Raw genomic sequence first — 22,641 nt, forward strand, 5'->3', positions numbered from 1 at the left:
TAAATCTAGCAGAGGGGTTTACGGCCACACCTACGTACAATAGCTAGCCACGGTTAATATCATCTTGTATAATTAGTTTATTATATCTTCGTGATGCTGAAATGTTAGTCCCTTTCTATCCACACTCTTTTATAGTTTGTTCTATCAATCTACATTATTGGACTATTTCTACATCCCCGCTATTGACCCAAGTTCAACGTTGTAGTAAAAGGAGCCTGCAAGTCGGTGGAGAGTTGTTCCATATTGAAAAAATTTATTAACTTCGTATTTATAAGGATTTTTAGAGATGAAATTTTATAATCAATGATAATAAAAGGTTTGAAAATATAAATTTACTTGATTTGGAAGTTGGAAAGAATCTGATTTCAGTTTGAGGTAGGTAATTGGATTTGGAAATAGAAGAGTGACGAATTGAGATTGAATGATTTTAAACTCACTCAAACTCACCGTAAAAAAATAAAATAGAAAAAAAAAGATAATATAGTTTACCTAGTTTATCTAGCAATATTAAAAGTGGTTATATTTCAATTAAAATTTGGACCACTCATATTCAATTGCTGGTTGAGCGGCTTAACATGTAACCGCATGTCTAGCGTTCGAGTCCCAACTCTCACAATTTTGTGGTCAGCAGACTTGAGGGGGCTTCGGGTTCGCGCGCTTGAGACAGGGGATTAGTCTGGCTAGGATATCCTCATGGACCTTGATCCAAATACTGACTAGTAGAGGATTAGTCTGGTTTTGCTAGGATACCCTCATAGACCTCAGTCCGAATACTAACTGAATGAGTGTGTTACTAACTCGCTAATACAACCGAGGTGACTTCCTGCCATATCCACAATCAAAAAGGAAAAAAAAGTATATAAATGAAAAAATGAAATTAAGAACATGTACCACTTCTCCAAATTCTTATCATGTCATCTTCACTGTTGAAATGAATATCAAAGAAACCTTTATCCAAATGAACCAAGTGCCATGGGTTCGCAGGGTTCCATTGAGCTGCAAGAGTTGCTTTTAGAGAATCAGTTCTCAAAGGAACCGACCCTTTACGAAGTAGAAGTCTACCAATGAGATTAGTGTGAAAATTCTTCAATCTACCAAGTAGAAATTTACTTAGTTACTAGCGTTTAACTCCTAACTTCCACCAGTTTGTGGCCAACAGATTTGAGAAGCTAGCCTTCGAGTTCGTGCACATGCGACGAGAGATTAGTATGGTTTTATTGAGATACCCTCGTGGATCTCGGTCCGAATACTAACTGAATGAGTGTGTTACTAATTCGGTAACACAACTGAGATCGATCAAAAAGGAAAAAAAAAAAAAGAAAAAAAAATATATATATATATATAGCATGGAAAAATGAAAAAAAAAAAGAAAAAAAAAAAGGAAAAAGACTTCAATCCTTTTAGAGCTTCACTCACTTTTACCTCTCCTTCTTCTTCCCCAAATAGCTTCACATAGCTCTGAGGGACAGAGACCCACAGTCCACAGAGAGCAAAGCAAAGCAAGATGCTTTTTCAGGTGGGAGGCCAAGGGACTCGTCCCACCTTCTTCGAGATGGCCGCCGCTCAGCAGCTTCCGGCCAGCCTCCGCGCCGCCCTCACTTACTCCGTCGGCGTAACTACCTCAATTCCCTAAGGGCTCATCTGTAATTTCCATCGTTTCTGGGTTTCTGAGGCTTTTCGTTTCATCTCTAACTGTGAAAACTTCCTCAGGTGTTGGCTTTGCGGAGACCATTTCTGCACAGGGTTCTGGACTATGAAGACGAGTTCTTTGCGTTCCTCATGCTGATTCTCGAGACTCACAGCTTGCGAACCACAGGTTTTCGGCTTTTTCCTCTTTCGATTAGGAGAATTTAGAGTTTTTTGTGATTGAATTGAGTGTTGCTGTGTGCAATTGGGGTTGAGTTTTTGGGTCATTTTGCAGATGCTTCGTTTTCGGAATCTCTGTATGGACTTAGGAGGAGGGCTGTGAAGATAAAGGTGCAGAAGGACGATTCTCGGGTGAACTCAGGTGATGAATTTCATCATTCTGGGTTGGAAAGGAGACAGAAAGTTCTCTCAGTTGTGTTTTTGGTAAGAGTCTCTGGTTATTTTGCTTGTTTTCGGAGCTATTTTGGTTATTGCTTTTAGAAATGCTGGTCTGCAATGTTCGGCTTGCAGTAGTTGTAGACCTTGTGTGTCGTGTTGAAAATGTTTAGATTGCCTTAAAAGTTTGTAACTTTGGATACCTCATTCATTGAATATAAAATTTTGGGAGATGATGCTGTTGTGATTTCTGTTATGGCTCTAGCTGTAAGAAAGGAGTAATAGTTTTTGAAATGATGCGTACCAGGTTGTATTGCCCTACTTCAAATCGAAATTGCACGCAATCTATAATAGGGAAAGGGAAGCGAGACTACAAGCAACTTTATGGGGAGATAGTGGTGAGAGATTTGACGACGCTGACATCATTGATAGGGGCGAGGGTTCTGTTGTTTCAACAAGTTTGGATGTGGAAGCATCAGTTAGGACACGTTTGGCAAAGAAGATCCAGAAATTGATTGGTGCTTGCTACCCATGGCTGCATGCTAGTAGTGAAGGTATATGCATCTTCTAGCTGGACCTTATTTTTTTTTTTTTCCCTTAAATTTTCTTATTGCAAGTTCGAGGATATGAAACAATACTTAAGCTAGTAAAAGAAGAAAAAAGCTACTTAATTTGTGTCATTATGCAAGTTTTATGTTCAAAGTTAGTAATTGCTTTCCTTTTTCCTATTGTTAACTTAAGCTCTTTAGTCTTTCATCTTTGGTATGGACTTGTTATTTCTTCATCTTACATATATGTGCTGGATAATAGAAAATATTCGATGATCCACTGAATTAGAGAATATATATTGACATGATTTTGGTTCGTGATCAGGAGATTTGTTTCCCTTTAGCTGGTATATAGATATAGACTATAGAGTGACTTGATGCTGTAGCATTTTCAATATGTGATATTTAGTTGTGCATTCTCATCTCACTTTCAATGACGATTCTTCCCCTCATGCAAAGCATTATTTTTGATTTTGTACTAAGGCATACTAAACCCAACCAATTTCAATGGAAAAACAATACAAAAAAAACCATTGAGTCAAATTTTTGCAGTGAATCGATCTGATAAAATCTGTTTAGAATTACCGAAGGTTCTTTACCCATGTTCATTGTCACATACAAGCCTCTGGGGAGATAATTCATTCTGACCTAGCACTGTTGATGCAGGATTTTCATTTGCTTACCAGATGTTATACTTGTTGGATGCGACGGGATTTTATTCTTTAGGATTACATGCGCTTGGGATTCAAGTTTGTCGAGCTACTGGGCAAGAGCTGGTATAGTGTAGCAAGAATTTATTTTGGTTCTTTCGTGTTCTTCTTTATATAGTGTTAGTGTAATCAGTGGCAAATTAGTTGTTACTATATGTTTTTGTCTTTGGGCTTTTGTTACAGTTTATGAGAGTGAATTGCTCATAACTTATTTCTGATTATATGGTGCAATAGTTGAAATACAATATTTTGGTGTCAAGGTAGATGGATACTTCTTCGAGAATTTCAAAAACAAGAAGCCGTGAACGTGAGAGACTTCGTGGTCCTCCATGGTTGAAGGTATAACTTCATCTGTTTGTTTAACAGCTCTAACCAAAACTTTATTCTGTACTATATTTATTTGTGAAAAGCAATAAGACCAAGGCTTTAGTCTATAGTATATTAGCTTATTCATAGTGATCTGGATTCGAATCACAAGAGACCTTAGATGTGCAAGTGATCAACTACTCTGGTTCTATTTCATTGGTGATATTTCAAATGTGAAATGAGCACTGATTCAATTGCCCTTGGTTTCTCATTTCTTGTTATGTGTCATTATTTTACATACACAGGCGATACAAGGAGCGTTGCTCAGTGGTACATACACGGTCCTGGATTATGCGCAGACTGGTTTAATTGCAGCAGTATTCTTTTTTAAAGTGAGTATGGCTTACTGATGATATTATGCCCTTTGTTATATTGGAAAAACAGAAAGGAAAAATAGTATTAAGTTTGTAAGTTGCTCTTTCTTTTATTATAACATGTATTTTGATAGACACAAAAACGAACTGATAAATAAATAAATAAAAAAGGGACCTTCAATTGGACAAAAATGGTTAGAATATGTTTATAAAATATGGTTCTCATTTTCAGAGCGTCTTTTCCCCGTTTTCCTGGAGTGGAAAGTTTAAACATGCAAATATACTTAAAAAAAAGTAACAGATAAATTTCTAGCATATTTTCTCATCTTCAATTCACTTTGAAAGAAGTTCTGATCTTCCATTTTATTTTTCATTTGCTCTCTCTTATGTGGACCATCCCTGCTGACTTCTATTGAATTGATTTAAACTTGTAGATGATGGAATGGTGGTACCAATCTGCTGAAGAGAGAATGTCAGCTCCAACCATATACCCCCCACCTCCACCGCCTCCTTCTCCCCAGGTGAAGTGTTCTGCAATCCTTATTAGCTTTTGCTCTCTCAGTATACCCATCACAGATATAATGAGACATAAAAATGATAATCCTCCTAGATTAAAATGACATTGAGTACTCGCTTGCTTTTTTGCATAGAAATTGCAGTAGTGTTGATGTAGTGAAACCTATAGTTCTTAGCTTTAATCATTCATTTCTTTGGGCTTGTTAGCACTTCAAGTTAATGTCTTGCTGTTTCACATAGTCTAATCCATCGTTATGAACAGGTTGCCAAAGAGGGGATTCCACTGCCTTCCGATAGAACTCTTTGTCCTCTTTGTTCACAGAAACGCGCGAATCCATCTGTAATTACAGTTTCTGGGTTTGTCTTTTGCTATGCCTGCGTTTTCAAGTATGTTTCTCAGGTGAGGTTTCCTGAAGCTGTTAATCTGGAAAACTTGGTCTATGATATGTATTCCCTGCTTTAGTTCATGTTTTCCATGTGTCAAGCTTGATAATTCTCATTACTGGTACTATCAGTGACTAAATCGTTTCTGTTCTTTATACAGTATAAGCGGTGTCCGGTCACATTGATGCCTGCTAATGTCGACCAGATAAGAAGGCTCTTTCATGATGTGTAGAAAACCCAAATGGATAATATATCAAAGGAGAAACAATATAGTTCCCTTTTCAAAGGGTTGTAATCGAGTCAGATGATGCTAGGATGTAGTATGGGGGAAAAAGAGAGAATAAAGAGAATTCCCTCTTTTAATCATTTTTCGTATTGTGTATTTCTGATGTATGGTAAATTCACAGATATAAAAATTGTAGCGCTAGTTGGTACAATTTGAAAGAGATGTTTAGGTATTTGTATTCCTTTTGTTGTTGGAATCACAGTTTATATTAACTTATCAAATCTAATTCGTTAGTGCAATGTAATAACTTGCTTTGGAAATAGTCAGTTAGAAAAGTTACCAAATCTCATTATTGATCTTATTATCCAATAGACAAATTGACTTCACACTGGAATTCAAACAGAAGATGTGCTAAGCTCCAAGTATGCCCATATCTAAAACTCTCTCCAATTTTGCCTCGAATGGTATAGTCTTCCATTTCACTTTCTCATCCTGCAAAATCAAAGCAGAGCCATCAAATCCCACACTCTGATTCGAGTAAATTACATGACATCTATCCGAAAAAACAAACAAAACCTATAAATGAACTCACTCATACCTCTCTGTTCCTCCCTGCTTTGTTTTCCATTCCTCTGCTGGAAGAGTTTGAGTCTGAATTCGTGGCCTGACCAGTGTGACTCCAGTAGCTCCCTACAGTCCCTATGATCGGTATTTGATCAGGACTCGGGCTTCGCGACTGGTTTAGAGTAGAAGAATTAGACAACTGCTTAAGCTCTTCACTAGTCCATGCTCCTAAAATTGGTCTATCTCCGAGTCTTCTTGATGAACTCACTCCCTCACACATCAAGTTCCCGACAGAATTTTCACTAGCATTCGACTTGGGTGTGGTTTCACATTCAACCAACCAGCTCGAAAGGCTAGTGTCAACCCCATTTTCTTGGTCAACAAGCTTTAGGTCATTGCACCCAAGTGGTCTTCTTCTGAAGTGTTTTGACAGCTTCAGTGTAGGCTCTGGACTAATTGGTATGTTGAAATCTTGCTCAGCATTCATATTCTCCTTCTCTTGGTGATTCGAAGCTAAAGGAATTGCTTTCGCTTTTACCTCCTTCCATTGACTAAGATTCTCTATGGGGCTCAACACTGAATGGCAATGCTGACTCCTATTACTATTATCTCTACCACTCTGGTCTGATTCAATTGGCTTTGGTTTTGGCATTGGACTATTCACCTCCTTCTCATCTTCTTCAGCATCACTTTGCTTAGTCCTCGAATCAATTGATATCGAAAACAAAGATTCTGAAGACTCTTGTTCTTGAATCACACTTTGCTTATTGCTCTCAACCTCATCATCAACACTCTCACCAGAATCATCTCCATTCAAATCACTTCCTGATAAATCTATTACACCTTCATCTTCATCCTCACTGTTTGAGTAATTTTCATACCTATGATTCGATGGATAAGATGGTACCACAGTAACTACACTTGATCCAATAGAACCCAAAATTGGTTCAATCTCTTTTGGTGTTTCCTCTTTATTTTCATTCTGTTTCTCAGCAATGCCTTCTTCCTCCAAATCAAATGTCACTTTCCTTTTAACATCATTCTTGGTTTGTTCTTCAATAACCTCTCTGGGTCTATGAACAAACATATAGATATAATCACAAATTTGCATATACTATATAAAAAGTTCAATACCATGTAGAACATTAATATAAATAACAGAAAACCACAAAGTGAATGCATTGCTTACTTGGATTCTGTAATGGGATTAATGGGTTTGATAATGTCATCTAGCTTTGTGGGTTCAAATAGAACAGCTTCTTCTTCGGTAGCTTCAACGATCTGCAATACATCAAAGTTAAGTAAAATCCAAATGCATGTGAATAGTAACGAATCAGAGGAAGAGAAAATGTGAGCTTACTTGGTCTTGGTTTTGTATAGAGGGAGTTACAGCTACTGATTTTCGGTGCTTTCGGCTATTAGAAGAAGTGAAACAAGCTGGAAAGCAACCCATTATATAGCTACTTTCTTTGGAGCTGACTTTGTTTATGATGATGCCTTTTGATTCAGAAAAGATGGAGACTGGTTTTAGAGAAAGAGAGAGAAACGATGGTCAAGAAAAGTTGGAAGGAGTACGAAGCTTGAAAATATGACCGTTGGAGTTGTGCGTGGCTTTATTTAAGGGAAGACAGTTCTAACAGTTTTGGCCTTTTGGGCATGTGCACTACTGTTTTCATTGACATAACTTATTTTGAAGGTCTAGTTTTTTTTAGAGAGTATTCAGGCTATGACTTATATTTGCACGAACAAGAATCGGCTGGATAACATTAAATATATTTATTTGTTATTAAAAAAAATTATCTATAAATATTAATGACTGATATTTGTTGGATCTATTTCTTCACTTACACCGTTAGTGCACAGAAAAACTTTCCTTTTTTTTTTTTTTTTTTTTTTTGCCAAATGTTTTTTAAGGTCTTAAAGATTTTTTGATTTAGACCCTTAAAAAAAAAATTCCCTTAAGGCTCTAAATATAATTACAAATTTAATTTTTTGTCAAAAAGAAAAATTATTATTACAATATCGTTTTTCGGCCATGTAATCTCTGCTCGACATGTTGCTAGTCATATTGAATTCATATGTGACTGACAGCACTAATTGTAGCGAAAGATTTTTATATGCTATTACACTGCAAATGGAAGTCTACTAAGCCAACTTTTGCAATCTTTAACTAGTGTAAACTAGAGGTAACAATTGAATAGTTGACTTCAGATATCACTTTCATGCAAAATATGATAACTTATTTTTGTAGCATTGTGGATTTAAATATCATAAGTGAACCGATTCATGGTATCCGAATTTTAAAATTTGCCAACAAAAAAAAAAGGTGTCTCAAATGGTCCCAGTTCTATTTCTTTTTGTTTTGTTACAAATCATGCTAGCTTTCGTTTTCGATCCTCCAATCAATCTATTATATTTCCTAGACCTAAAGATGAAAATTGATTGACCAAAAAAGAAAAAATCAAAAATGAAAACATTTGAATATATTCTGATTCCTATATAACATCATCCGTCACTTTTGTGACAACGAAAGAAGAGTGCGACGGCCCATTGGGGATCAAAGTGGGTCCTGCCGATGTTTGTCATTTTTCAACACGTGTCACTTTCGTTTTGCTCTTCAAAGTTAGGTACTACCTACGTGTCACTTTCAACACGTAGTCTTAATTTAATCCATTAAACAATCTAATCTCATTTAAGGTGATATTTACTATGTGTACTCCCGAGTATGATAAACAATTTGATTAAAAAAAAAAAAAAAAGAACATTGCAATTTGTATTGGTATTGATTTTTTTACCCACTATTACAAGTTTACAACCACCCCTGATAATGTTTAATTTCATAATAACTATTAGACGAAGCAAAAACGTGTATTTGAGTCTTTTTTATGTGTTAAAATATGTAAAACTTTCATCCCATTTTGGACGCGTGTGATTAGCAAGGGACACTTAATTGATTGCTCGCCAAGTTACACTTTGGTAAATATTTTATATTTACTTCTTGATTAAAAATACTCAATAGATGTTACCTCTTTCATTATAAGGACTAGTTGCTTCTTCTACAGAAAAAGAAGTTCACGATCCATGAAGGAATGTATTTTTCATAGATTTTATATAAATTTATATATAAAACCGAGATAAAAGTGGCTAAAGGTGTAAGTTTCAAGTCTATAACAAGCAAAATCATTAGATTATCTAATCAAATTTCTTATTTAGAGCTTTTTGTCTTTCTTTTTTTTGGACTAGGGTTTAGAGCTTTTTGTCCAATCTTGGACTCAAAGCTTTGTTTATCATAATGAAAGGCATAATGATCAAACTTGATTTAACTAGAGAGGGACCAAGGACCAATGAAGTGGTGATGAGAAATGATAAAGTTACTCCACTTCACCAAATGAGCCACCTTTCTTTCTAATGGGTTCGTGCCACGTGTCACTGTAAACTGACACTGACAGGTAGTGAATGATTGTGATCTGATGATGTAGCACACGAAAAATCTTTAACAAAATATGAGTGACTGACTGCGGTTATTCAGAACAGTATGAAATGTCTGTTTCTTCTTAAAATGGACACCTCTCCAATGCCACTAACTACTCTCTCTTTCTCTCTCTAAAACCCTTGAAGCAATGAATGTATGGTCCCCTTGACGCAATGAATGTATGGTCCTTTCTTGGATTTTCTGAGGTACCCATTTGAGTTTTGGTGCTGATAATCTTGGTTTTCCAAGTTCTTCAAGGTAGTCACATTGTTTCTTGTTTCGGGAATTTGGGATGTCTCTGATTAGTTGCTTTGTTCTTTTGTGGTATGTGTCTTTCTGCATGGGGCTCTCTTCTCAGCTCTGTTTAGTGCTTTTGTTTTGTTCTTTTGCTTCTGCACTATCTCCTCTTGGATTCTTTCTATTTTGGTTTTTTACCTCACGGGTTCTCTGTAAAGTTTGGTTCTTGCATATCTATCTCTTAAAGTCTTGAATTTGTTTCTGTAGTTTAAATTATGGTAATAGGGTCTGTGTTTGTTTCATTGTTTCTGCAAGAAAAGGTGAACAGTTTTCAGGTTTTCTTGTGAGAAGTTGCTGTTTTTTGAGTAGTATTGGAGTTTATGGGGCATGAGTTTTGCATTTTCTGATAGGAAAGTTTATTTACTTTTGCAGTTGGAAGGAAGATGGAGGTGGACCAAGTAGAGTTTAAAGGTGAAATCGACGGCTGAGATCGAAAAAATTTGTGATAATTGTTCCTTCTTTGGTAGTTTGGACTTTGGGACAAGTAAGCCTATTTCTCATGCTTTGCTGCTTGTGAAAACCACTTGTGCAAAAGTAGAAAGATCTTTGCTTCATGTGATAGAAGTTATGAGTTAGGTGGCGTGTCATGGAATTTTGGTGATAAAAGGGTTAAGGTATCTCTTGGGTTCTTTGATTTTGGAGAGAGCAAAAAGGAGAAGCAAGATTGTTGTTGTTGTTATTATGGAACCATTAAATCAGAAGTCTATAGAGAGAGTGGTTTCACAGAAGGCTTTGCAAATGGGGAGTTCATTTCCATGTCAAATCTGTGTGGTGGGTTTGCTCTGTGGAATCTGTCTTACTTCTTTGTTTATGGCTGCTCTCACTTCATTTGGTACTTTCGAGTTTGGTGGGTTTTCGTTTTCGAACATAGCTGGGGGTGCTTCAGCTGGGCGTTCAAGCTCAGAGTTCATCAGTGAGTGAAATTTTCTCCTTGTCTGCTCTCTAATTAGTTGTCATTATTGTTTTCAGTGGACTCTGATCATTTTTGCTTTTGTTTTCTCTATTTGCCTTTGCTTTAAATCAAAGGACACTTGAATGGAACAATTATGCAATGATAGATTTCAGGAAGTATAACTTGCCTAATTTTAATGAATTAGGTAGTTCTGAAACACTAAATTTAAACGTGGTGAGAAAACAGGATAGGAAGTATTAAAAAGTGCAACAAAAGTTGAGAATCAACATCTGGTTCATTTCAGTTTTTTAGCTTTGACTATAGTTATTAGCTAGTTGAATATCTACTATAATAATTCTATTCACAATCTATACTGATATGCTTCAAACAGAACCCAGTTCAGGTAGTTAAGTTAAAGAAAACATGGAATCGGTTTTCAGTCATTGGTATGCTTTGAATAGTCTAATCCAAAATCCAAAATAATTTGTGAAAGCTTAGTCTGTGGTGCTGAATTAAAGATATGTTTACATGCACAGACTGCAGTTCTGAACCAATGATAACAGAGAGAGTGGTAGTCGATTCGCTTAGAAGTGAAGAAACCATCAGTAGTGAGAGAACCTCATTATTGTATTCAGCTTGGAGTGCTTTACTAACTGAATCAGATTCTGGAGAAAGTGATTACTTGCGGAGAAATGGACTAAACAGATCCAGTGTGCCAAATGCCCCTCATTTGGAAAACTGCAAGCGGAAAGCACAAGTGTATAAGCGCCTTGATAAACATCCCGAGAATGAGAGCCATCCAACAGCTGCCACAAATGAGCTGTCTAGCTATATTAGGAATCAAGCTATGTCCGAAGCTGCTTATGCTCCTTGGGTATGTTCCTACTTAGCATTCAAAATCCAATAACACTGTTTATTAGTGTCAATATATAGGTCAGATGCAACTGTGCATTATGATTTGTACACATGCATCTGCGTGAATCAATCTATGTGTACACACACACACATACTGGATTGAAGCAACGAATGAAGTTAAATGTCTGAGTCCTCAATCTCATGACCTTGTCTTAGTGAGCTAAGATGATGGTGTTCTGCAATCTTGTTATAACTATGAAAAGCTTCTGTAGATTACAGGGTCTGACGAAGAAAATTACCCCTCAACACGAAAAGTGCAACGAGACATATGGCTGCATCAGCACCCTTTGAACTGCAGGGATCCTAGTGTAAAGTTTCTTGTAGCTGACTGGGAAAGATTACCTGGATTGGGTATTGGAGCCCAAATTGCTGGAATGTGCGGACTTCTTGCTATTGCAATGAAGGAAAAAAGGGTCCTTGTTACCAACTACTATAATCGAGCTGACCATGATGGTTGCAAAGGTATAACATAGCTGTAAAAACATCTCATCTCATTGGTTCTAATGGAATAATATGACAACAAATATTCAAGTATTGGTGATAAGTTCCATATACTCATAGGTTCATCCCGCTCCAGTTGGTCCTGTTACTTTTTCCCAGAAACATCCCTAGAATGTCGAAATCGTGCATTGGAGCTTATGGAAAGTGAAGATGCCTGGAAAAGTGGCACCATCAAGGCAAAAGATAATTATACTTCAAAGGAAATATGGGCTGGACGAACACCTAGGTATCAAAATTCCCTAACTTACAATATTATTTTTATCTCACTTCTCCTTATGTCATTTTGCTAAATATTTGATGCAGAATATGGGGTGATCCTTGGAGTTATTTGCAACCAACAACAGAAATAAATGGGACTTTGATTGCTTATCATCGCAAAATGGATCGAAGGTGGTGGCGTGCACAGGTAATCTCCAAAACAGGTGGTATGTTTTGTTAAATATTGGATGAATATCCCTTTAATTTTCCATACTGACTTGTGAATTGTTTCACAATGTCAGGCGGTACGATACTTGATGCGATTTCAAACCGAGTACACATGTGAATTACTGAATGTTGCTCGCCATGCGGCATTTGGAAAGCAAGCTGCCAGTATGGTAGTCAGAAATTTCGAGGGGGAATGGTCTAAGGTTGTATGTATGTTACTTTTATAGTTAAAGTCTGACCTGATTTTCTTGCAGGACGGGTCATAGAATAAAATTTGGAGTCATATATTGATCTCATGATTCTTGAAGCTGTTCTATTCATTTTCTGAGTCTTTTGTCACAGGATGTTACAGTGAATGAAAGGTCAGATATTGAAGAGTTTGTTTGGTCTAATCACAAGCCATGGATGCCTAGGCCACTACTGAGCATGCATGTAAGGATGGGAGACAAAGCATGTGAAATGAAGGTAATTGAATTTGAAGGATACATGAGTCTTGCTGACCGCATTAGAAAGCGATTTCCACAGCTCAACAGTGTTTGGCTATCCACTGAAATGCAGGTCCAATTTTCTTGCATGCCAAATTTTCCATTAACATCAATTTCCATATAGCTATAGAACTCATGGATTATGCTTAAACGTAAATCAGGAAGTGATTGATAAATCTAAAGGATACCCTCATTGGGACTTCTACTACACAAATGTGACACGTCAAGTGGGAAACATGACAATGGCTACTTATGAAACAAGTCTTGGTAGAGAAACCAGCACCAACTACCCGCTTGTCAATTTCTTGATGGCAACCGAAGCTGACTTTTTCATTGGAGCGTTGGGTTCAACTTGGTGCTTCCTCATAGATGGAATGAGAAACACTGGAGGGAAAGTTATGGCGGGATACTTGAGTGTCAACAAGGACCGTTTCTGGTAGGATGTTCTGATTCATCTAAGCTGGGGAATTAATAGCGTTGCATAAATATGTAAATAGTTAGTTGATTAGGTCAACAATTTTGTTGTTAGCGTGCACATGAATGAAGGAGAGTATACATCTCTGATCACCATCACTTATTTCCTGTGATGTAACAACACCCACATCTTCTGTATATCTAAATGCGTAAATGGATAAACAAAAGTTTTGACTTGAGTTTCTGCTTTTCCTATTTCCTTCATGATGTAGGAAACTTGGAATGTGTGGTGTGTAGCAAATATATGTAATTAAAGATTTTGTGAAGTATATATATAATGCCGGCCCTAAGGAATTAGGTAGGTTGTTCAGGAACATTTTTCATGATGAGTTCTTCTTAAAGTTGGGATGTATAACATTGAATCGCTTTGAATATATACTGATAATCTGATATAAGAAACGCAGTTGAGGCACTAACTAGACTGTACCTCTTCCATTGTATAACTTTCCAAGATCATTCACAGCTTCCACAAAAGGCCACTTAAGCTGTGGTGTACATTCCGATTAGTAATCTAGTTTGGAAACTGGTGTCGGCCACTGTGGTTGGAACAGCGGGAAGGCGCCTGCCATGCCCCAAATTATATCTCGAGATGGAATCTCTGCAGCAATCTCTAAGGTCATCTCACGAACATTGCACATCACTACATAGTCAATGATTGTTAAGTACAAGATATCCTCATCATCTGGATGGAAACCTATCACAGTGAACTCTTCATTGCGCTCTCTGCGTATAGTGATTAAACGACTTTTGGGAACCATCTGGCGAATAAAAATTTGGTCCGATACCAAACACCATTCCAAAGTTCCATTTACTTGGTTTTCTTTCAACTCCCAAATAAATAATGGAGCATGAAAACCAAGAGCAATATGACCAAGGCACATCCGCAAACGCCCTCGGCACAAACTTATGTGCATTGGTCTTTTAAATCTCTCTCTGAAGGAATCAATGAAACGGCATTTATCGATAGTTCCTTCACCGGTACTAGTACTACCAATACTAAAAGGATCCAACTCAACAGTAAAGCCGTCACGAATCCACCAATACAACTTTCCATTGTATGCAACACCTGAACTTTTAGCTTGGAATGAGCTAAAGTACTGTTGTTGTGGGCATAACACATTAGCCGACTTGTACACTCTCCATTGACCCGTCTCGGAAGAGAAGATCTCTACGTTAAAACCATGTAGTAATATTGGATTTGGAAGGATTCTCACAACCCTCCACCTATAGTCGGCATTAACCTTAACACTACTATTAGTGCCATCTTGATCATCCTTATAGTAGTAGTAGGGATCACAAATGAACCCTACCGGTCCTTCTGTCCAGATAGTGGGAGGAAGACGAACCCAGTGCTTGGTGTAGTGATTGCAGACGTAGTAATCGTGTCGATAACACCACAGGGCTAGGTCATTACAAACCCCTAGCACAAAAGCTTTGTGATCATCATGACCTTGCAAACCAGGGAGGAAAGAAAAAAAGGTGTGATTCCTTCCATGATACCAAATGGTGTGGTTTTGACAACAGCTTCTTAGTAAGTAGGACTAATGTTGTGTGCTGTTTATCCTTTTGGGCTTGGGGAATCAGAGCTAGAGCAGGAGATGGAAGTGGCTTTCTCCGGAGACATAGAAAGCGGCAAATAAAATAAGGATCGGAGATGAGAGTGCACCAAAGCTTGGACACACACTTGCATCGATGGACTTTTTTACAGTGAGAAAGTCGAGAGAGGATTTCAACCAACAAGTAGTCTGGGAGATCGTTAATGGTGGTGGTGGTGGTGGTGGGGGTGGGGTTTGACGGTGAACTGATGCATGGGGTCATGGCGGCAGCAGCTTCGGGTTTAGGGCTTTGCATGGTGTTTTTTATATAAGCTAAAGCACTCTAGTGGAACATGGACTTATAAACCACGCGTGATAATTCATTCCCAACAAGAGTCTCTGATCTCTATGACTATCCTTCTTTTTATAGGTCTTAAAACTCTTCATGGTTGAGTTTGATTTGACTTGGAGTCAGGGTTGTGTTTAATACGTTTATTAATGTGTTTTAAGGCCAGAAACAACTATATAGTCATACTTACTATAGCGTTCAACCTTTTCGATGCTTCGAGCCTTTGACAAGGTGAAATAAGGTGAAATTTCCTCACTATCTCATCTTTCATTCTTGGTTTTGTTTGAAGAATGAAAAAGAAACAGAATCATAACTATGGCTTGCAAAACGTTTACCAAAAATATAACAGAGTAGTTTAGTGCCAAGCAGAGGTGAAACAGATGGTTTTCCAAACACAAAAAATGCGAATTTGATAAAAGGAAGCTTTAGATACAAAAATTATAGGAGATAAATAGGAAAGGAGAGCTAATGGAAAAAAGAGAAGTGGGTTCCTTTCCGATTTCACATCACATAACAATACAACAACTGAAGAAGATACCCTTCTTCTAAATCAACAATTGACAGCCTAAATTGTATTCAAAGGGAAGAATAAAGGTCAGGACTGCACAAGGATGAGGTTTACCACATTTTTTGTCCCACTGAGTCCATCAGCAGAGGCAGAGTAAGATCGATTCATGTGGAAACTATTCTTCAGCATCCTCGTTTGCCTGATGTGTCGCATCACTACTCTTCGCTGTTGCATGCTTCCTGTGCTTCTTGCTCCTGGCCTTCTTGGCTTTCATGCGGCGTTTCTTCTCATTGGCATCAACCCAGGTATAGTCGGGAGGTATGAGGAAAGGGTCAACCTCATCCTTATATCTGTGACTATCACCGTCACTTGACTGCCCACTACGGCTCCCCTTCATCCATGAAATCCATGATGAGGATCCCTCTGATTCCTTCGACTTTGCATCCTGAAAATGTGCTGGACTGGAGAGAGGGGTTGAAAACTCCTCCACTGGCTGAAGCTCCTCAAATTTTGTGAAAGTTACGAGAACTCGTATTGTTGGAACAATTGGGATGGCCACCTGCGGTAGAGAAATGCAACATTATGCTGACATTCAAAAGCAGAAGCGGAAGAACTCTATATGGTAAACCCAATAATTACACGATGTTAATCAATTAGAGCAATGATTCATCAACAGAACAGCCAACAGATGAAACTGATTGTATGACTAACTTTAGTTCTCATAGTTCAGTTTCATATTCCTCATTAGTCAACTAATCTGTTTGTGACCGTAACATGCTTTATAATGGTACAAAAATAATAAAACTTTCCTGTCACGAATAGATTAGTCATCCAAAGGGACCTAGCTAGGCTTTGAACTGACTTGAAGATGGACAATTCCCAACCAAAAATGCATAAATCAACATTCATTAGGAGATGTAATCACTAGAAGTTTTGGACAATAACTAACATCCTAGGCACATACAAACATAGAAATTCTTTTCCTCATCAATCACTGAGTAGACTTCATTTAGAATATTTTAACATTGGTATGCATCTATTCCTCATATACAAGTGAGCTATACTAAATCTGGAAAGAGTACCTAAAGCTATTGCTTAACAACCAAGCAGAACAAATAATTGGAAAAAAAAAAAAAAAAATCCTATTAAGCTGGAGCTTTTGGATTACCTTGACAGGAAAAGTGCCATGAGGCAGTTTAGTAGTCAAAAGCTCCCTGAGTCTCCTTATAGCCTTGACCTTGTTTGCTAAGATGTCTAGTAGGGGAAGAAGCTCATCTGTTTTCAGAGGGAAATCCGGTGTCAACCATAAGACAGGTCTCAAACCTTTTTTATACTCACTCTCATGCTTAGGTTCACTAGATCCTTTCTTCTTTTTCTTCTTACTGCTTTTGTCTTTTCCCTTCTTGGCATCTGTCATATCATCTTTAGGAATTTCGGATGATGGTTTTTGATGATCATGTGGTTTCTGGTTGCCACCTTCTGGGGCCAACTTTGAGAACTTCTTCAAAAGCTTTGGATCTTCAGAATCATCATTTCCCTTTGAACTTTTCTTGTTCCAACCAAACCAACTCTTCTTGTCCTTACCAACACCGTTGGATTCACCATTCTCAAAGGTGCCTGAACTATTTTCATGGCTCTCAGTTACCCCACTATCATCGTCCTCACAAACACCATCAGAGTGTCCCATACGAAGTGCAGAATCCAACTGAATCTTCTCCTCAGCGGTTAATACATCATCATATTCATCATTGTCACCACCATTTGCCACCCTTTCTTCATCATCCACTGCAAATAGCTCCTCATCTGTCATAGCCCCAGGAACCCGCCTAGACTTCACACTCACCATCACGTGAAGCATATCAAAAACTTTGGCCTTCCAATTTCCGACCATCTCAGTCTTCTCCTGTCGCCTCCAGGTTAAATGGGGAACAAGCTCAGCCTGAGTAACATCAATGCCTGGCCTATACATATTTGTTTGAGACATCAAGGCCACTTCATGGGCAACTTCAGCTTCAGTTGGTTGGGCACCAGCTCCTTCCAAAGCATTTGTGATTTCTTTCTCCTTATGTGCTAGAACAATCAAAGAACCAGGGGACAAATTCACATTACCATCCTCTGAAGAGTAGCCCTCTCCAAGAAAAAGAAATGTTTGATCAGACCTTTGAATGCGAAACCCATCAAAACCAGCAAGAGTCATATCGGCACGGAGATTAGAGCCACGCTTCCAAATGCGGTAAGTATCTGAGGGGGCTATTCGACCAATAAACGGGATGACTGAGCTCTCAAAATGAAAAGTTATCTCCATGTAAAAATCACGAATACGGTTTGCAGAGGCAACAATACGGGGAAGTCTACGGCACCATTTGGCCCAGGCAAGCGGTTGGTAGTGCCGTGCAATAATCATAGCAATTGCTTCCTCTCTAGTGCACACTGCTTCTTGGAGAGCACTCCAACCATTCTCATTTTGAAGACTCCAATCAGCACCAGCAGCCATCAAAATCTCTGCTGAGTTTGGATCCCGGAGACGCACTGCAAGATGCAGAGGGGTCTCACGACCAGGAACATCACGACGATCAATGACAGCTGAGACAGAATCAGCTCGGAGCTCAGCCTCAAGAGACTCAGCTTCAGTGCTTACTTCACTAGCCTTGGCAAGCCGGGGGAGGGTAGAGATAATGCGCTTAAGGGCAGCATAGTCACGGCGAGCAACCGCCAAATGAGCTGGACTATGGGAATATTTGGAAAAATCTTCCATTGCTTATATATATTGCTTTACTATTCTCTCAGTTCCTAAGCTAATGTTCCATCCATTTTTGGTGAACTAAAGCTTTGGAACTCAAATCTAAATAGGTAGTACTCATACACTAAACTTCACAATTCTAAAAACCACAAACAACCACTTGGGGTTTTCTCACTACAGTTTAACCCCAATAATTCCAAAACCCAGATAATTTAACACAAACCCCCTCTCAATAATTCAATTCAAATTCAAATCACACTTGATTTCCTCACCATTGCCAAAGCTTTCACCACTTTTTCATCTCAATCTCCCGATCCTCAGCTCCACCAAGGCAGCCACAAAGCTCCAAATCTGTAAAAGAACACAAAAGATTCAAACTTTCTAGCTCAAATCAGCACACAACAGTAAACCCATCAAAACCCACAAATCAAAAATCAAAACTTTCTGCTTGGAAACAAAAACTGATTCACATAGCCACCATAATCTGCCTACATTTTCAAATCCCATCTCCCAAAACCCCCCATAATCTCACTTTTCTCCACACCCAAATCACAAATTGACTTTCTTGAACAAGAAAAATTCACCTGAGCCAAAAAAAAAAAAAAAAAGCAAGAAACTTGGATTGGGTTTTGGAGTGAAAGCTCAGCTCTTTCTCTCTGGTGTGGGCTCCCAATTCAACTGTTGAATCAGTAAGAGAGGAGAGAGAGATGATGACGATGATATGGGTTGTGGGCTTCAATCCCACGGTTGGTGTCAGATAGGGGGATCCAACGGTCAGGATCTTGGTTCAAATCCTTGTGCCTGTCTATGTTCACTCACAAACTGTTTTAAGAGGACAAGACCCAACTCGGTACCTGACTCAGTGTTTCTCCCCCACCTCAGATCTCTCTCTATCTCTCTTGTTCTGTTTTTCCAGGTTGAAGTCTCTTCAATTTTGCTTTTGCTCTGTGTTTCGCAGCTTTAGAGCAAAGACTAGAGCTTTTGCCTAGCTTTGTGGGGTGAATTACTTACCTGCCATTCCAGTAGATGGTAATTAAGTTTCTGTTTTTTTACATGGGAATGGTAAAAAAGCAGTTTCCATTTTAGAAAGTCGTTATTGCTATAATTGAATGACAGTTATTTTGTTTTTTGCTGTGGAGGATGCACTGTTGCCATAGGTTAGGTAGTTTCAAAGTACGGTTTCAAACAGTCTGTACCCACTTTACAACTAACAATTTAATGTAAGGAGAGGAAAAGAATAAAGTTTGAGATCATTTATCAGATACTGAAAATTAAATCTAAATGTGAGTGATTAAAATTTAAAAAAAAAATCTTGTGAAAACTGGAAGATGATTTACTCTCTGAAAAAACATGAGTACTAGGTATAGCGTTAGGTTTTGTTAGCTCATTTTTTGTGGAATCTAACACGACTAGGTTGGCAGCAAGTTTGGTGTTGACAGTTAGGCCATGTTTGTTTCCTAGAATCTGGGCATTGGGAAAGGAAAGTGTTTCCTTTCCTGCGTTTGGGACAGCCAAGGAAGGGAAATTGGTTCCCAAATGAAAGGAAAAAGTGGAGGAAATTGGTTCCTCCCTCCCTCCATAGGATTCACTTTCCCAATGGAAAGGAAAATGATTCATTTCCTTTCCACCAACCAAACATGGCCTTAGTGATGTCACCGTAATCCAAATAAGGCGGCGATTACTTACCTCTTTCTTTTTATCTATGGGTGCTATCGTTAGGGTTAAGAGTGGCGGTCCATAGAATTTCAATCTATTTGGTTAAGCATTCGCAAACTTTGGTGTTGTGATTGTACGTGTAAAATGTATAAAGCATTCTTATTTCTAATGCAAACTCTTGCTTTTAACCGCAATGCGTTGATTTTTCTAGTGTAAAAATGGACTTTTTAATGCAATGAATAACGTAATAACAAAATACTATATTTATAGATTTGGAACAATATCTTGTAACTGAAAATTCTATAATACTTTGAAATAAAACAATCTTGTGTTTTCTTATCATTAGATCTAATTAAAAATGAGTGGATATGGAGTATATCATATTCTTCGACGGAAATAATAGTAAATGATTGTAAATGAAGACGATTGTCGAAATAAACAATAGCAACTTAGACAAGAAGCAATGGGACTTGTTCAAAAAAAGCTTAACAATTAAACTAGAGAGCTTGGTGATCTTCATCATCTACATTGTCACCAAACACAACTTGACATATGTTTCCTTTCCAATGATTATGGCGTATATATATAATACCCTATTATTGTGTTTATGCCCCACTCATATTTCACTATATAGAGTAGTAGAGTGTGCAACTATGTAAAAGGGCAACCCTGTTGTTTAAAAATTAGGTAATAGGATTTGAGCAGCTGGCTTATTAGACTATAATTAATTTGGAAATTCGACAGTTAGCTAAGTTGCCAATATTAACTTTGCCTTAATTTACTCTAAAGAATTTGTATCACCCACTTACTATGAGGACAAGTTGGACCCATCTAAGCCTCACATGAAGTCTAACCTAACGACCAACATGATTCTCACGGCAACCAGTTGCATAAGTATAACAGTCGTGTAAGAAGTTTATGCATTGGAGTAGAAGTAAGAGGCTTTGACAAAGTCAGCAAAGATGTGAGGATGAGTGGCGCGTAAAGAGATAATGACAAATTATAAGTTAAGATACTAGAATTTTGAAAAGTAAAATAAGCCACATTTCTTCGTCTTTGTGTTCAAGAATGAAACTTTCTCGATTCTCCATTGAGCAAAAGATTTCTAAGAATCTCTTACCAAAATAAAAAAAAGATTTCTAAGAATCAAACAACTCTGCTTTGGTTTTGATAGAGGTAAACAATGGTGAGGGAGGGAGTGAGTGAAGTGCTAAGAAGCAATGACAAATTGTTTGACGAATTACAAACTAAGATAATAACAAGTTAACAACTCAATTAGAAGCAAAATAAGTAGTCAAGTTTCATTGTTTTGAAGCAATGAAAACTCTCTTGATCGACCATTTATCACAAAATTTATAAGATTTTCACATCTTATACACAATACACATCTTTTAATTAAATAAAAATTATTCTTAATAACTACCTTTTTATTAATTTCTTAGTTTTTTTTTTTTTCCCTTGTATTTTATTAGCTAGTGTATATAGTTATATACAAGCTAGCTAGGCCTTTGGTCCATATAGCCAGATCTGAGGCTGGCTGACCGTAGGATTTCATTGCTAGTGAATTTTATGTCCCTTGAAGCTTCTCAACTACTACTACTGCTTCACCACCGTGACTGAAACCCCACAGACTTCATTCTAAGTACATTTCTTGCTCTCCAATACCAGCAATGGAAGGAAGACTCGTATAATGATTCATATGGTCCCCTCCAGCATGTGGCTTCCAGGCTATGGCTCATTGGCTCATAACTAGAATTATATAACCTTTTGTTTTTGCTTTTTCAGAGTGAAAGCCCCCACACTCTGGCCATGGCAACAAAGAAGCTGGCACTTAATTGCTTTGCATGGTTCTCTGTGCTTTGTGACCACCTACAAGATGGCTTTGAACTTCGATGGCCTTCAAATTCAATTAAGACTCTCTGGGACTTTCGGACCTTTGGAGGGAGCCTTGCTGGTCCTAGTCAGACAGGTCCTTACAAGTAAGGTCACCTCCACATCAAAGTTTGGCTAGCTCATCAGAAGCACCGGCTAGCTGCACGTACTTTACTGGTATATGAAGTTATACACAGGCAACTGCCACTGTTTCATAATAAATCTAAATCAATGCTAAGGAATAGATCTATTCTTGAGAGGGGTCTTTTCAAAGTATTATATTTTTAGGAGGTATTGTGATGTTGCATTGTCGAGCTACTTCACGATATTTTCTAATATATAGTCAGAACGGTTCATCTTTTAAAGATCATCTTTGTAAAATAATGTCAAATTGGGAACCATTTGATTTGATCATCTGACTATGACCAATTGAATAGTCGAATACAACGTTCTTGATAAACAATGATAAATGATCTTCCAATATTTTTCTTCAGAACCACATTATTCGGAGTTTGTGAACAAGAAAGAAAGACATGTATAATGGATAACCGCTGAAAAAATTATGATGATGATAATTATTTGGTAAAATGATTGTTGATTCGGATTCTAAAACACTGCAATCATAATGTGTTTGTCAGGAAATAGAAACATGATTTGAAATGATGTTATGATGGCAACCACGCTTGTACGTATGGCAACAAAGCCATAAGTATTTTTAATTTTATTCAACAAAAAGGTATACGATAAGACATTTAGCCATCACTAATGGTTGTACTAATGCAAACACATCAGTCTTGACTCCTGAGGCTAAATAAGCCAACCAAGGCCAGTAAGATAGCATTATCTCAGATGAATAATAGTCAGAGGAC

General features: G+C 37.7%; 4 protein-coding genes across 10 annotated transcripts; 2 read left to right on the forward strand and 2 right to left on the reverse strand.

Moving 5' to 3' along the window:
* Positions 1-1,411: 1,411 nt before the first annotated feature.
* On the forward strand, positions 1,412-5,406 carry LOC133723899 (peroxisome biogenesis protein 12). Its single transcript, XM_062150771.1, has 10 exons — positions 1,412-1,612; positions 1,711-1,816; positions 1,922-2,070; positions 2,330-2,576; positions 3,237-3,346; positions 3,545-3,619; positions 3,892-3,978; positions 4,395-4,481; positions 4,739-4,876; positions 5,021-5,406. Exons 1-10 carry the CDS (start codon positions 1,505-1,507, stop codon positions 5,090-5,092), a joined length of 1,179 nt encoding a protein of 392 aa, XP_062006755.1. The 5' UTR covers positions 1,412-1,504; the 3' UTR covers positions 5,093-5,406.
* Positions 5,407-5,430: 24 nt separating this feature from the next.
* On the reverse strand, positions 5,431-7,216 carry LOC133723898 (uncharacterized). Of its 2 annotated transcripts, none has more exons than XM_062150770.1 (4): positions 7,011-7,216; positions 6,840-6,931; positions 5,685-6,717; positions 5,431-5,578 (listed from the first exon to the last, which is right to left on the reverse strand). In XM_062150770.1, the coding sequence occupies exons 1-4, from the start codon at positions 7,101-7,103 to the stop codon at positions 5,498-5,500; spliced, it is 1,299 nt and encodes a 432-aa protein (XP_062006754.1). In that variant the 5' UTR covers positions 7,104-7,216; the 3' UTR covers positions 5,431-5,497. The 2 variants fall into 2 exon arrangements, with proteins under 2 accessions (XP_062006754.1, XP_062006753.1); XM_062150769.1 differs by having other exon boundaries at positions 5,685-6,723.
* A 1,982-nt stretch (positions 7,217-9,198) lies between these two features.
* LOC133721896 (uncharacterized) lies at positions 9,199-13,291 on the forward strand. Of its 5 annotated transcripts, none has more exons than XM_062148665.1 (9): positions 9,199-9,328; positions 9,792-10,332; positions 10,848-11,185; positions 11,439-11,688; positions 11,788-11,953; positions 12,031-12,133; positions 12,228-12,359; positions 12,496-12,711; positions 12,800-13,291. In XM_062148665.1, exons 2-9 carry the CDS (start codon positions 10,101-10,103, stop codon positions 13,076-13,078), a joined length of 1,716 nt encoding a protein of 571 aa, XP_062004649.1. In that variant the 5' UTR covers positions 9,199-9,328; positions 9,792-10,100; the 3' UTR covers positions 13,079-13,291. The 5 variants fall into 5 exon arrangements, with proteins under 5 accessions (XP_062004649.1, XP_062004647.1, XP_062004646.1 ...); XM_062148663.1 differs by having other exon boundaries at positions 9,207-9,446; XM_062148662.1 differs by having other exon boundaries at positions 9,207-9,380.
* A 2,171-nt stretch (positions 13,292-15,462) lies between these two features.
* On the reverse strand, positions 15,463-19,205 carry LOC133720396 (uncharacterized). 2 transcript variants are annotated; one of them, XM_062146649.1, is made up of 3 exons: positions 18,829-19,205; positions 16,673-18,595; positions 15,463-16,063 (listed from the first exon to the last, which is right to left on the reverse strand). In XM_062146649.1, the coding sequence occupies exons 2-3, from the start codon at positions 18,257-18,259 to the stop codon at positions 15,680-15,682; spliced, it is 1,971 nt and encodes a 656-aa protein (XP_062002633.1). In that variant the 5' UTR covers positions 18,260-18,595; positions 18,829-19,205; the 3' UTR covers positions 15,463-15,679. The 2 variants fall into 2 exon arrangements, with proteins under 2 accessions (XP_062002633.1, XP_062002634.1); XM_062146650.1 differs by lacking the exon at positions 18,829-19,205 and having other exon boundaries at positions 16,673-18,718.
* Between the last annotated feature and the right edge of the window lie 3,436 nt (positions 19,206-22,641).

The sequence above is a fragment of the Rosa rugosa genome, chromosome 7, assembly GCF_958449725.1.
Source record: "Rosa rugosa chromosome 7, drRosRugo1.1, whole genome shotgun sequence".
Taxonomy (NCBI): Eukaryota; Viridiplantae; Streptophyta; class Magnoliopsida; order Rosales; family Rosaceae; genus Rosa; species Rosa rugosa.